Source organism: Saccopteryx leptura, chromosome 7 (assembly GCF_036850995.1).
Source record: "Saccopteryx leptura isolate mSacLep1 chromosome 7, mSacLep1_pri_phased_curated, whole genome shotgun sequence".
NCBI lineage: Eukaryota > Metazoa > Chordata > Mammalia > Chiroptera > Emballonuridae > Saccopteryx > Saccopteryx leptura.
The window spans coordinates 117,427,872-117,443,206 of record NC_089509.1 but is presented as its reverse complement, the minus strand read 5'-3'; the positions used below and the strand labels follow the sequence as shown (position 1 = coordinate 117,443,206).

General features: G+C 57.0%; 1 protein-coding gene across 1 annotated transcript in view; it reads right to left on the bottom strand.

Annotated features, from left to right (window-relative positions):
• Nucleotides 1-3,392: 3,392 nt before the first annotated feature.
• Nucleotides 3,393-15,335, bottom strand: part of AGAP1 (ArfGAP with GTPase domain, ankyrin repeat and PH domain 1) — a 322,164-nt gene continuing 310,221 nt past the window's right edge. Inside the window, exons 16-19 of the mRNA XM_066346522.1 lie at nucleotides 13,170-13,324; nucleotides 9,924-10,014; nucleotides 3,571-3,793; nucleotides 3,393-3,471 (exon numbers count right to left, since the gene is read on the bottom strand). Of these exons, the coding sequence (XP_066202619.1) occupies nucleotides 3,393-3,471; nucleotides 3,571-3,793; nucleotides 9,924-10,014; nucleotides 13,170-13,324 (548 nt within the window). The remainder of the gene's footprint in view (nucleotides 3,472-3,570; nucleotides 3,794-9,923; nucleotides 10,015-13,169; nucleotides 13,325-15,335) is intronic.

Here is a 15,335-nt window from a genome sequence, read left to right as displayed (position 1 = left end):
CCATTACAGGAGGGGGGGGGCACAGAGGGCACCCTCTCCCCTCCTGCGACAATAAATTTCGTATTGAATGCACGGGGAGAAATGGCAGTTGTTGCAGAATCCATCCAAAAAGATTTTTTTTTTTTACCCTTCCTGGGAGTAATTAGAAGATGCTTTCGTTGACTAATGGTTCCCTGGTTTATAGGAATGGGAAGTCAATACGCCTCACCGCCGTCAGCTCCCATTGATCATGACGCTGTTCCAGTTTGACCGGCAGTTCTCAGGGTGGCCGGGAATCGCTGGAACCAATTATGAGCTGGGCAAAACTGGCCTCATCAGGGAACAGGGCAACAAGCACGGGGCCAGCCGGCCGGTCAGAGAAGCCTGGGGTCCTAACTCGCCCGCAGGTCTGGGGGACTCCACTGTGCACTGGATTTTGGGGGACCGGCTGGTTGTTTGGAGAAGGATCTGTGTTTGATGTCCCCGAAGTCCTGAATCTGCGCGCGCGCGTGTGTGTGTGTGTGGGGGGCAAGCACGTTTCTAATTATATCCCCCTGTCAGAATGAATCTTCCGAACAAGCCGGACGGAGGGGCTCATCACAGGGAAACAGCTGGGTCCCTTTTCCAGAGAACTGGCCTGGACATATTGCACCAGGATTTTCCTGGGCGAGGGGTAAAAATTCACTAAAATATTTCTTTTTAGTATTACCGTAGGGCCACATTAAGAGACCCGTCCAGCTGTCTGCACTCAGCACACCGGTTCTGCGGAGACTGGGGGGTGGGGGGGAGTGGCTCTCCCTGTGGTCTCGGCGAGGCAGGGTCCAGACCAGAGACCACTCTCACGCCACAGACTGCAGCCCATCTGGAAATTCTAGCCCGCACCTGAAGTTCCCTATTTCCACTGGGAGGCGCGGCGGGAGGCAGCCAGGGTGGGAGGGTGTGGGGTGACTGCGGCATTCCCAGGTGGTGCCCCAAGATGTCTGTTGCTTTTCACAGCGTATCCGGTGATGGCGTGGTCCAGCCGGGCCACAGCCTCCCAGCGGGCCTCCCCTTCTGGTCTCAGTCCCTCCCAGTGGCCGTCTCCGCTCCTCTCGGGGAGAGCGAAAAGCACATGAACACAGAAACAGAGCCGCAGCTCACCCTCTGCCCCCGCCCAGGGGTGCTGTTGTACACCCCCCCGCCACCCCCCAAGGCTCCCCAGGCCCCACCCATCCCCACACCTCCTCGTTTACTCGAGGCCTCTGCCTCACGGGGGACCGACGGCCACACTGACTTCCACACTCCCCACCCCCAGGCCTGGAAATCGCCCCACATTTTAAAGACTGGCTCAGGTGCCGTTTCCGCCGTGAACCGTCCGTGCGGCACAGTGGCTGTAAGAGTCCCTCTCTGTCCTGGGAACCCTGCCCGGCCCTGGCACCCTCGGTGGCCCCGAGAACATCTCCCCCACCCCAACCCCTGCCGAGTGAGCACCACCGTTTGTTGCCTCTTTTCAGTGAGAAGCCGCTCGATGCATATTTGCTGAACTTAATTAAAAATGAAACTCCCTGGGAGGATTTTACTAAAGGCACCAAGAAAACGTTCGATGTTTGCACGTGTTCATCTTCAAGATGCACGGATTTCAGAAACCCCCCGAGTTACCTTTAAACACCAGGTGACCACACCTCCCCTCACCCCCATCACCTACGGAGAGGAATTTCATCTCTGCACGCCCCTCCGGGTCGGAGGTGACCACAGGACTGGCCGGGATCGGACGGTACTCCCTCCATGCGTGAGAGGCACGGACTCTGCTGTGTCCCTCTCCACTGTAAAGCCGGGACGTGTGTCACACTGGATGGGAGGGGACACACACAGGCGAGAACCTGCTTCGCCTGCACGGAGCAGAATACAAACCCCTGGGCATGGGCTTTTCTTAGAAGCGAAGACAACATCCATGCAAAACAGTGACCATTAAAAAAAAAAAGTCAACGCACCGCTTTGTCTCCGATCATTCCAAATGCTGCTAATTATGACAGATGGGAAAACACACTTTTCTAATTCACGCGATTAACTCCAGTACCTAGCTTTCAAACAGCAAAGGGCATCAGACTCATTTTTCCCCATGCAGTTTAACTGGTGTTTTCTGCACTCAGACATTATTACGCAGCCCAGTTTCCACTCGTTTATTCCTCTGCAGGCCTAACTACTTTCCAAGCAAAACCAGAGCGACCAAAAAAAAAAAAAAAAAAAAAGATAGGTAAACAAGAATTCAGCTCTTAAGAATGCCCCTAGTGGGTGACCCAGCCGGTTTCGAAGTCAGCGTCCAACAAGTCGACGTGTGTAATTTTTAGAGCTGAGTGCGCCCTTTGCTCCGTGCGTAAGGCGGGCTGCCCACTCCCGGCGTGCTGTCACTCACGCAGCAGCACGCCCCACCTGGGAAACAGACGCCCCTCCCACAGAACACGTGACGCAGGGGCTGGGATTCACCACATACACGTGGCCTTCTTTCCCTCCAGCCAACCGCAGGCGGCACCAGATGGCGACCTGTGCCGGGTTCCTGAGCGGTGGTCATCACTGCGCGGAAGCAGCCGGTTTCTCGCCCCGCCCACGTGGCCCATCCAACCACAGGCTGCCGCTTGGACTCGCCTGTGCCGCTAGGACTCTCATTACCCGCAAATCAGAGATATTTAAGACGCGCTCGTGGTGGGAGGCCCGGGGTCCCCCTCCGTTGCTCTGCACACCTGAGGGGTGAGAATACTGAGCGTGAACCCCACAACCTTGCTCAGGACTGGGGGACGCGGCCCCGCGCCTCTTCCTCAGGGCGACCAACCACGGGGACGCAAGGGTCCATTCCACCTCTAGAACTGGGCTTCCCGGAAGACATGCCCTTGTGTCACCTCTTAGGTACATTAAATACACACGTGTATCTAAAACTGGTTTGTAGTAGCTATAAGTGAAAAGTGAGAAACTGAACGGCCTGAAAAATAAGCACATTTTTTTTTTACACTGGGTTAACAACACTGATGGGCAGGGTCGCCCTACATTTATCCTGTCTCCTTGGTTGGTTAAATATGTTAGAACTATATTTTAGAAAGTGAAATATACTTTGTCAACCATAAACTCTCACCCACTTTGTGTGTGGACATCCAGGGCGTCGATGCGTACCAAAGATCTCAGAGAGACAATATTAAGGAGTCGAAAATTCCTCATCGGAGCTAACAGTGTAGCTTGCACCAACTGGAAACATACTGATTAAAGTGATGGACTCCTAAGGTTAGAAGCTGCACATACATTTCTAAGCAGGGGGAGGAGGGATCCCCAATGTGTAGAAACAAACGTAAAAAATAATGTGGTAGGAGTTACCTCCGTCTGTCGAAGAGCAATAATTTTACATACGCCGCTCGCAAAAATTAGGTGATATTTGATCGCCTTTATCCTCATTTCGAAATATCCCCTAATTTTTGTGAGTGGTCCACTTGATGCACAGACAGCTCGGGGCTGCTGTACGCAGCGTGCCTGCGGGTCACCCGGGCAGTGCTCATCATGGCTGTGGTTGAGGACAGGTGCAGTGGTCCCACAGCTGGCCCGACGCCACGCCCCTTCCCTGGTCCCTACCTGGTGGAGTCCAGCGAGGGCTTCGTCCGCCCCTGGTTGCTCTCTTCCCAGACGCTGTTGGCGAGCTCGTTCCCGATGGACGACATGACCTTGATGAGCTCGATGGGCCAGTCGTCCAGGTCCAGAGACCGGACTCGGGAGAGGTGGGTGCCGAGGTTTCGGTGGATGCCCGAGCACTCGATACACATGAGGGCTCCCAGGTTCAGGCTGGCCCAGTTCGGATCTGCGGGAACAGGCAGGGGGACACAGGCCATCAGACTGGGCTCTCAGCAACCGGACGCTAGTCAGCTACGCTGCACGGCCAGGGTCCCTCTACCTAGGACCACGTGGCTTGAGAACGCACCCTGGGCAGGGCTGCCTCCTGGCTTAGATGTCGAGGAACGGACGATGGTGGTGGCTCCTCTTAAAAAAATGTCTTGTTCTGGCCAAAGCCTTGGAATTCCCCGAACAATATACAATTGCCATTACTGGGAAAAAAAAATCATGTCTAAGCTGGGGTCTGCTGTGGACAGCTGCAGGCAAGGGGCAGCTGGCATTCCCAAAGCTGTAATGTCCCTCTCAACCGCCTCTGTCCCGGTGGTCACAGGACAGGCATGTTTTGCAAATGTCAGAGATGAAATAGAGGCACCCCACTGTGAAAAACTACCCTTTCCAGTGATGTCACTGAAGAGTAACCGTGGAAGCCCCGGCCAGTGCTCCGTCTTCCGCGGCGGCAGGACGGGGGCACGGGCAGAGTCCTCGGTCCCGGGAGAGGGACCCTCCCAGAACCACCGGCCCTGACTCGCAGCGTCAGTGGTAACGCGCTTCTGTGATAACTGCCCCGAGGACATCAGACGAGTTCAGAGGAGAGCCTGGGCCCCCCCGCGCTGTGGATTGCTCCCTGGGAGACCCGCTGACGTCATCAGAGGCCCCAGAACTCAGGCGCTGGCTGGCCTCATGCCCGACGCTATCCGCTGATTTGCAGAGATGGGGCTGTGACCTTGACAGTCAGAGGCTTTGAAATCATCCAGGAACAATCAATGTTTACTCCGGGGGCACATGAAGAGTCAACAACAACAACAAAACCCCCGGGTAGCTGGCATCACACTCTGACTCATTCTACGGATGGCAAAGGACCAGCAATGGGCGGTAAGCTGACTGGTCAGAAATCAGCCAGCCAGTGACGGAACCTCTGCTCCGTACGCAGGAGCGCCATCCGTACCAAGGACGGGTCTCTGAGTGGGAAGAGAAGACAAATGCCCCCAGGAGAGAGAATTTTTAAAGAATGAGTAAGAAAAAATGCTGATAAGTAGTCAAAAGTCAGATCACAGGCCGCACGGGGGGCAGGGTGTGTGTGGCCTAGGGCCTCCTGGGAGTCGAGGGAGGGAGAGGCGTGATCAAGTTTGCCGAACTCATCTCCTTCCTGTCCCCACTGCCACCGTGACAATGCGGGGGAGCCTCAGCCTGCTGTCCGCAGCCTCCCTTCCACGTCCACACAGTCCACTCCCCAGACGTCAGCCAGGGGCCAGCCCGGTGGATCTGCGCCTGTCACTCCCACTGGACACCCACCGGTGGCTGCTACTCACCGTTCAGATCAAGTCCAAAGTCGCTACCAGACCAGCGTGGTCAGAACTGGGCCCCCTGTGCCCCGGGACACTCAGCTCCCTGAGCCCTGTGTGCCTCCCTCACCCCTGCCCGGTCTACCTCTCCTGTCCTGCTGGTGTCACTGGGCCCCCTGTCCCCGGGACACTCAGCTCCCTGAGCCCTGTGTGCCTCCCTCACCCCTGCCCGGTCTACCTCTCCTGTCCTGCTGGTGTCACTGGGCCCCCTGTCCCCCGGGACACTCAGCTCCCTGAGCCCTGTGTGCCTCCCTCACCCCTGCCTGGTCTACCTCTCCTGTCCTGCTGGTGTCACTGGGCCCCCTGTCCCCCGGGACACTCAGCTCCCTGAGCCCTGTGTGCCTCCCTCACCCCTGCCCGGTCTACCTCTCCTGTCCTGCTGGTGTCACTGGGCCCCCTGTCCCCCGAGACACTCAGCTCCCTGAGCCCCTGTGTGCCTCCCTCACCCCTGCCCGGTCTACCTCTCCTGTCCTGCGGGTGTCACTGGGCCCCCTGTCCCCCGAGACACTCAGCTCCCTGAGCCCCGTGCGTGCCTCCCTCACCCCTGCCCGGTCTACCTCTCCTGTCCTGCTGGTGTCACTGGGCCCCCTGTCCCCCGGGACACTCAGCTCCCTGAGCCCCGTGTGTGCCCTCCCTCACCCCTGCCTGGTCTACCTCTCCTGTCCTGCTGGTGTCACTGGGCCCCCTGTCCCCCAGGACACTCAGCTCCCTGAGCCCCTGTGTGCCCTCCCTCACCCCTGCCCGGTCTACCTCTCCTGTCCTGCTGGTGTCACTGGGAATCCCCCGTCCCCCAGGACACTCAGCTCCCTGAGCCCCGTGCGTGCCTCCCTCACCCCTGCCCAGTCTACCTCTCCTGTCCTGATGGTGTCACTGGGCCCCCTGTCCCCCGGGACACTCAGCTCCCTGAGCCCCTGTGTGCCTCCCTCACCCCTGCCCGGTCTACCTCTCCTGTCCTGATGGTGTCACTGGGCCCCCTGTCCCCCAGGACACTCAGCTCCCTGAGCCCCTGTGTGCCCTCCCTCACCCCTGCCCGGTCTACCATGCCTGTCCTGCTGGTGTCACTGGGAATCTCCCTTTCTGGGGACGGTGGCTCTCCCCAAGTGCAGGACGCACCCCGGGAGGTGACTTCACCGCGGCCCACACAGGGCCTGAAGGAGACCTCCAGGCGAACCCCGCCTCCAGCCATGGCGGCCCCCACCTTGGCACCAACACCACCTTTCCTTTCTCCCTGTCTCCCCGGGGCCTGCCTCAGGGAGTGGCCAAGGCTGAGGGCAGGTCTAGGGGGCTGGAGGGGGGAGGGTGGCGGGGCGAGACAGAGGCAGGAGGAAGCTCTGAGGATCCTGAGCGGAGGAAAGCTGGTGTGGTCGGAGCAGACAGGAGAAGAAAGGGAAGGGACAGGCCCGTGGGGACAGCTCTGGCCTTATAACAACATCAATGCCAGTGCCAACCCATACCAGGGCAGATGGCCGACCTGTTGGAAATATTCAGACCTATACCAGGGGACCCAAGTCTTCCATTTCAACAACAGATCCTAAGAGGGGTGAAAACCCCGTAGGGCCATGATGACAGGAGGTGTGGCTAGGTGCCACGTGTCACATGGTACTTCCTGAGATGCTCCAGCAAGTCTAGACCCAGAGGGCACCCAGCCTGTGGCCTTCTCAGCAAGTTCAATGCTGAACGCACCATCCCTCGCCATCACCTCCTCTATGCCCCACACGCTGTCCGTCACCGAGTGTCCCTCACCATCACCTCCTCTGTGCCCCACACGCTGTCCGTCACCGAGTGTCCCTCACCATCACCTCCTCTATGCCCCACACGCTGTCCATCACCGAGTGTCCCTCACCATCACCTCCTCTGTGCCCCACACGCTGTCCGTCACCGAGTGTCCCTCACCATCACCTCCTCTATGCCCCACACACTGTCCATCACCGAGTGTCCCTCACCATCACCTCCTCTGTGCCCCACACACTGTCCATCACCGAGTGTCCCTCACCATCACCTCCTCTGTGCCCCACACGCTGTCCATCACCTCCTCTATGCCCCACACGCTGTCCATCACCTCCTCTATGCCCCACACGCTGCTGTCCATCACCTCCTCTGTGCCCCACACGCTGTCCATCACCTCCTCTGTGCCCCACACGCTGTCCATCACCTCCTCTGTGCCCCACATGCTGTCCGTCACCTCCTCTGTGCCCCACACGCTGTCCATCACCTCCTCTGTGCCCCACACACTGTCCATCACCTCCTCTGTGCCCCACACGCTGTCCATCACCTCCTCTGTGCCCCACACGCTGTCCATCACCTCCTCTATGCCCCACACGCTGTCCATCACCGAGTGTCCCTCACCATCACCTCCTCTATGCCCCACACGCTGTCCATCACCTCCTCTGTGCCCCACACGCTGTCCATCACCTCCTCTATGCCCCACACGCTGTCCATCACCTCCTCTATGCCCCACACGCTGTCCATCACCGAGTGTCCCTCACCATCACCTCCTCTGTGCCCCACACACTGTCCGTCACCGAGTGTCCCTCACCATCACCTCCTCTGTGCCCCACACGCTGTCCGTCACCGAGTGCTCCCTCACCATCACCTCCTCTATGCCCCACACGCTGTCCCTCACCATCACCTCCTCTGTGCCCCACACGCTGTCCGTCACCGAGTGCTGTGGTCAGTGCTTCCACACGGGGTCCCCACCACCACTGCATGCACCTGGGTCCCCATGTCGCTCATCTGAACGGCTGCGACAACCTTATTGGTTCCGAAGCCCACCCCCCACCCAGCCATCTCCGTGAGTTATCTTGCGGACACAGTAACCCTAGACCTCGGACCACTGCCCCCACCCACTCTCCTCCAGAAGCTGCAGCAGCTCTGAGGGGCAGCCTGGGTGCCACGCCTGAATGGCGACAGCCACGTGCAGGACACAGTCCAACGACTGGGCATGGACTTTTGTGAGGACCAGTAACAGTGACGGTGGGACGGGGAGTCTAGTGTTTCCGTGACCTGTGACCTTCACAGACAAGACAGAGGGCCGCGGGATGTGGCCTCCCCCGAGCGCCCAGTGGGCAGGGGTCCTCGAAGGGGCTCTGCTCCCGCAGGAGGTGGGTGTGTGACCTCTTAGCAACATGAAGATCTAGGCGGCAGCAGCTAGTGACACACTGAGGGCCCCAGCACTCAAACCCTGAAGTGTCCTCTCCTGCCTCCGTCTCTGGCTCCAGGGGTCTCATTTCCTGACACAGTGACTCCCAGGCACTGCAGCTGCACAGGGACCTGGGCCGGTTCTTGGGTTCTCGGACCCACTCTGAGGAGAGTGGGCGGTACTTTCTCGAGGCTCAGGGTCAGGGGCAGAGGGTGTGGAAGCCGGGATCCCACCGGTGCCCCACGAGAACCCACCTCCCAGTGATCCTTGGTTCGATGTGCCCCCTCCGTGGACCCCCCCCAGGGTGCAGAAGCGGGGGATGCCTGAGGGACCTGCAGGGCTATCCCAGGACCCCTTGGGAAGCACTGAGTGGGCCTTGGGGGACAGCGTGGGGGAGCTGCAGGCAGGGCCATTATCTAGGACTGTGGTCCCCAACCTTTTTTGGGCCACGGACCGGTTTAATGTCAGAAAATATTTTCACGGGCCAGCCTTTACGGTGGGACGGATAAATGCACAAAATAAAATTATGCGACCGGCGTAAAAACTGTGGTATTTTTAAATATAATTGTCGAACTTACGAGACAAGCGTCAAGAGTGAGTCTTAGACGGATGTAACAGAGGGAATCTGGTCATTTTTAAAAAATAAAACATCGTTCAGACTTAAATATAAATAAAATGGAAATAATGTAAGTTATTTATTCTTTCTCTGCAGACCGGTACCAAAGAGCCCACGGACCGGTACCGGTCCGCGGCCCGGGGGTTGGGGACCACTGCTCTAGGACATCCGTGCTCACTGTCGAGAAACGAGACAGCCCAGTCACCCCGGGCCTCACTGTGCAGACACACCGGGGTCCATCCTCAGGAACGGGTCCTGGAGGATCTCCCTCCCTCGACACAGACAATGACCTGACCTGCCGGGCTCCCGGGACGTCCTGCCCCGAGGACCTTCTCCTGTCACAGAGCGGCACACCACATCTCCATGGCAACGAACATGCTTTTTACTGCGACGTTTAAAGCCTGCGTACTACGTACGGCACCATGAGGAGATGTCACCTCATGGGCAGTTCTTCATTTCTGCACGCTGGGGATGGGACATGTCGCTCTATAAATGGCGCCGTGACGGACATCTCTGAAGCTAGATTTACGCCCCCTGCCCCGGGCCTAGTCCCCAGCGGTGCCCAGCTGGGGTGTGTGTGGGGTGCCACCCCGCGTAGGCTCTTCACACACACTGCCAACCCGTTCATCGCCACTCTGTGCACGGGACATTTCCCAGCACTTCTGCCCAAACTGGGGCATTTTTAACTTAAAAATCACAAAAGCCTTGTCAAGGTGTCATCGACTCGTGTCCTTGATCTCTCCGTCCCTCCGGGTCCCCGTGTTTGGAAAAAATGCCCCCGGCAGCAAGAGGTGGGTGTGCACCCCGCTTCGCCACCTGCTGCTCGTAACCTGAACCTGGGCCCCTCCGTTCCCTCCCCAGGAGTGGATCCTAGGTTGCACCAGCTATCAGAGAGCCGCAGGGACTGAACTGAACACGTCAGAGGTGGGCCCGCTGCCCCCCAGCCCAGCCCAGCCCAGGCCCCCCCACACCCACACCCGTCCCCCACACGCTCACTTACTCTGGGTCTCGCAGTCCACACAGTGGGAGTTCCCGCGGGTGTTCCGTATCGACTGCAAGGCCAAGGCCTCGCTCTGGCTGGTCAGCCGGGACTGCACACGGAGGAAGACACACAAAATGCAAGACATGAGAACCTGGAGGGAAACATGTATCTACTGATAATGTCACAGGGAGAAGCAGGCAGGCCACGGGCCACTTCAAACGACTATCCCTCTTCTGCCACCTTGAGGAGAAAGAGGAACTGATGGAGAGGGAACCGCGGGGTGTGTGTGTGTGTGTGTGTGTGTGTGTGTGTGTGCCCCGTGTTAAGGTCTCTCAGGTCAGACCTGGTCATGATTCCTGGTCCAGGGACCGCATGCCCATACCGCCTCTGAAGGCTGTCTCAGCGGCTCCAACCACGGAGACACTGACTGGCGTGGGGCAGGGAGGGGGCGAGTGTAGATGGGCGTGGTTATTCAACTTACACTTGACTGTTTTCCCTAAGCCAGCTTAGAAAATAGCGGAGGAGGAACAGGTACTGTGAATATCAACAAACTATATGATCCTCACGGTTCAGTTTTCTTCATATTTTATTTGGTCTTGTAGCTTTTTCCTAAGCACATCTATACACATGTCAGTACTTCTTATTTATTTATTTATTTATTTATTTGACAGAGACAGAGTCAGAAAGAGGGACAAATAGGGACAGACAGACAGGGAGATGAGAAGCATCAATTCTTTGTTGCGGCACCTTAGTTGTTCATTGATTGCTTTCTCATATGTGCCTGGACCCGGAGGCTACAGAAGACCAACTGACCCCTTGCTCAAGCCAGCGACCTTGGGCTCAAGCTGGTGGGTGAGCCTTGCTCAAACCAGATGAGCCCGCGCTCAAGCCGGCGACCTGGGGGTCTCGAACCTGGGTCCTCCGTGTCCCAGTCCGACGCTCTATCCACTGCGCCACCGCTGGCCAGGCCATGTCAGTACTTCTTAGAAAGCCAACACAGGATGTGTTGCTTTGAAACCTGCCTTTCTAGCCCAGTAAGACCCTGCCACCCTCCCTGTCACCTGGTCTTCTGCAACATCACCAGCTTCAATGGCTGTATAACATCCCGCTTCTGACGATTTACTGATGATGTTTACTCTGATGGACATGTCGGTTGTTCCCAATTTTCCCTCCACCATACACAGTGCTGAGCCCTGCACAGATCCGTGACTCTTTACTAAGAGGAATTTCTGGGAGCTGCGGTGTTGGGTTCGAAGGACAGGTTCTGTTATCGAGGCTGACCCTGCCTGCACTTCACACAATGGTTAGAGCCTAATATGTATCAAAGGACATTTAGAATGAGCTTGATTTTTGTTTAAGGATTCTTCATAAGTGAACCTGTTGTCCCATGTCAAATTCTTGGATGGGAAAAAATTTATCGCTTACCACCTAATGATGTATTACGATGGATTCATTGCTACTGTCTAAGTAGCACAAGGCATTGTTGGGGTTTTATGCCCATTAGTTAGCTAACCACATAGAGTATGTTTAACCATTTTCCCTGGCACTTGGAGGGTGTGTGTGAGGGGCGTGTCGGGCTGTCCCTGTCCACCTGCGTCATTTCTGTGGCACGTGGGCGTATGTCTGTGTCTACACACCTGCTACGCGCTGAATTACCCACAGGCAGCGAACATACATTACAGCGCATTCTCATGAGTCAGTATTTTCCCCCTCAAGCTGTTCCTTGTGGGCATTACTACCCCATGTACACTCCCACACTTGCTCAGAGACACCCGGGGGGGGGGGACAGGTGGGGCCCCACCTCCCTCAGTGCTCGGGGAGCCTGCCCAGGAGAGCGCCTGCCTCAGAGCCCGTCGTGCGGGAGGAAGGGGCAGTGTGCTCAGGCTGGTGCCTGCATCAGGCCCAGAGGTGATGCCGTGAGTTCCAGGGACAGCGCAGGAGCCTGACAAGGTGCGAAAGGGAGAAGGCTGACGCTCTTCCGGATCCTTCTGAGTCAGGCTGACGAGGTGTGGATTCAGTCTGACCAGAGAGACACCGTGATTTTTATACCCAACGTGGACCTGTGTGTGTCTGTTCGGCAGCACTGGCCTCCCCCCCCCGCTCTGAAACTAGATTCCCCCGGTTGGTGGGTGACATGTGTCATGACTCCCCGCTGACGAGGAGACCGGGGAGCGTCCGCGTTGAATCCGGAATCCGGGAGCCACGTCTGTGGACGTGTGACTCATGAAGGTGCTCAGAAGCGAAGGCAGAGACAGAGCCCACCTTGGGTATAAAACGGCTTTAAAAAAAGAGAAGCAAATCATATTATAATAATCATGTCTGTGGTCTGGTTTATCCTGGTTAAGGAGGGTAATAAAACAAGACACTCCATCTTTCTGAGAGACAGACTCTCTTCCTCATGACAGAGCCAAACATAAATCATAGGCGGAATTTTTTTAAAATTGTTACAAATGAAACTGCAGGTCGCTGGTCAATGTCCTTTTTCTCAGTTTCAAGTTGACTATAGTTTGCAAATGCGCTGCAGGACTGGAACACTGTCCCAGAGAAGAGGTTAGAAACATTCAAGCATTAAAATAATGGATTTGAAAGAATCCCCCCACCTCACGGGAAGAAGAAAACGAGGAAACTGACTAGAAGGAATTATCACTGGGCAGGGAGTTCAGAAAAAGCAAGTTCAGGTTGTTTGTTTTTCCTGGCTACACAGATGCAGAGTAACTACCTCTAATCACCAAATGTAACACACAGAGACTTCAGTGCAGAGTTTAGAATAGGACACTGTTACCTCCCCGGTTCCTGCCGGCTCAGGCTATGCCGTTCACTATGCGGTTCACTCTTGCTCCTCTGTTCCAAGAGTCAGTTTCTCACCTGACCTGGATCTGAATTTCGTGCATTTGTGAGAACAGACCCATGCACTTTTTTTTAGCCTGCTTTTTTCCCCTGAGTGTATTCTGTCTAGAATAAAAACAACTGTGGACACGGGAAGTGACAGGACTCCCACAGATGCCACTTAGGATACTCTGCCACAGGAACACGGTTTAGCGAGGGGATCAACAGGACAGCTGATCTGCATGGACAGTGTTTCTCATCTTTCCCATCAGTTAGCTAGCTCTCTGCTCAGGTGGTGAACCAGCGTCTGGTCAGTCCCATGTGTCCTATGACGCTCTGTCCTCCTGGGCATCGCTTGCTCCCCTGACTCCCTTTAATGGTCAGATGCCCTGATTCTCGTTGTTGGTGGAGCGGGGGGCAACCTGCTGAGGGCCTTACCTTGTTCTTGCTGCTCTCACACGACTGTAAGCTGGCTAGGATCTGGCTCTCGATGGCCTGGACCCACGCATCTCTCTCTTCGTACGTGGTGGCTTCAAAGTGCCACGTCTGGCCAGTGAGGGACACGATGATGAACTCAAAGTTTTCTTCTTGCTCTGAAACACAGAGTGGCGGGGAGGAAGAGCTTAGCTCTCATGCGACTGTGTCCTCTCCCGGCCAGAACTCGCCATCAAAAAGTGCCTTTGGGTTCAATCGCCACCATGTGGGGCTCGGTCTGGCTGTACCAGGTTTTCAGCAGTGCCCGGGGGTGGGGGGTGGGGGCTGAGGAAAAGGAAAGTCGGTGTGTGATGTCAGTGTCTCTGTGCTCGTCACCGATGACGCAGCCGCCTAGGAAAGCACCACCGTCACTTCCTGCCAACCACCCACACCTGCGGGATGGAAATGGAGCGAGCACGGCTGAGCTCAGAGCATGGTGTCGGTTTCTCTGTAAGCATGGGCGTGGAGATCCACAGACAGACCACAGCAGAGACAGGAGCCTGCGGTTTCCTTTCTCTCCCAGCAGAAGACCTGGGAAGGCTTCAGTTCCATTGTCTTCAGACTGGGAGAGAGACCAGGATCCCAGAGATCAGAAGGGACCTCGCAGCCACCATGGGGCGACAGTCTGGACCAGGAAGAGTCGTATTAGCAGCAAATCAGGCTAGACCCCTCGCCATGTCCGGCTCTTTGGACAAGTTCTATAGCCTCCAGGCCCCACCCCTTGCCCCCACGAGGGGAAGCCCACCTGCTTCACAGTGTTTCCTGCTGGCTAAATGACGTGGACTCCCTCAGGCCAACGCGGGGCCACGCGGACACCCCGCCAACACCGGCATCTGTCTGTCCTCTCTTCTCACTACCAACCCCCCCCGCCCCAGTCCCTGCCCCAGAACTGCGAGAGGAGGCGACACACAGAAACAGCATAACCCGTTGTCACGGACACCCCAGGGGGCCTCCGGCCGGACGATGAGGCATCGTGTCTCACCTGACTCGAAGTTTCCAGTCACTGGGCTGTGAACCTGCTGCGCCATCACCCGGTGAGCGGCTGTCATTAATAATGGTGATAATAACCTGCCGCCCTCCCCAGCTGACCGCCGCGGCAGGTGATGATCCTCCCGGGCGCGGGCATGCGGCCCCCACGGCGCACGCCTCCTCTGTGTGAGCTCCCCGCCTCCCACGCTCTCGGCCCTTCCAGCCTATCTCCCCAGCATCCTCACGACCCCTGGCCTGCGGCCCCCGACCTCTGCTGGGCTCCCTGCTGCTCCAGGGCTCTGGAAACCCCCTGCCTCACCAGGAGCCCTCGACTTCCAAGACTTGGATGCTCACTCATCTCATCTCCAAAGCAACTGCACCCGTGCCCAGTGTCCCCACCTCCTTCCCGTCGGGCTCAGGAGAGAAGCAGCACCCACTCCGTGGTGAGAGACTCCCCCCCCGCCCCACATACACACCTGACCTGACCCCACTGACCCCAGGAGGGTGGGAACAGGGCCCAGGAAAGGCGCTGAGGATCCCGGGGCTGGCTGCCGGCTCTTGGAGAATGAGAGCTACGATCAACTAGCAACGTCTGCCCTGGGGTGGGGACGGGTGCTGGCCGCACACCTGCCATCTGTTTACCCTGTTCAAGTCAAGTTTTCTTTCTAGGTTTGGAACCACTTCTGATATGTGAGAACAATGATCAAATCTATATCCCTGATCCCAAAATCTAATCACTCTGGGGTTTTAAAAAAAACAACAACATGCATTCAGACATTCTTCAAATAATTGGTCCTCATAGCAAATGAGCACGCACACACCCTATTGTGCTGCTAGTCCTTGAGGGCTCCTAGTTAGGGACCTGCGACTTCTGTGCTGGTTACAACGCTAGTTTTCTAGTCATACAACTTCAGAGTCACCCCACCACCCTCTCCCTCCTCCCACGGCCACCTGACCCGGGACAGCACTGCACACCCAGGTCCTCCTGTCGGCCCCTTCCTCTCCGACTCCTACCTCAGACTGCCCAGCGACGTGGTGGACCAGACACGTGGCAGGGACCTCCCTACAGGACCCACTTCTTGTTGCACGGTGAGAACTGCATGAGGCGTGATCTCCAAGCCCCCAGTCCACCCTCTGTCCCCACCCAGCTCCGATCCGTGA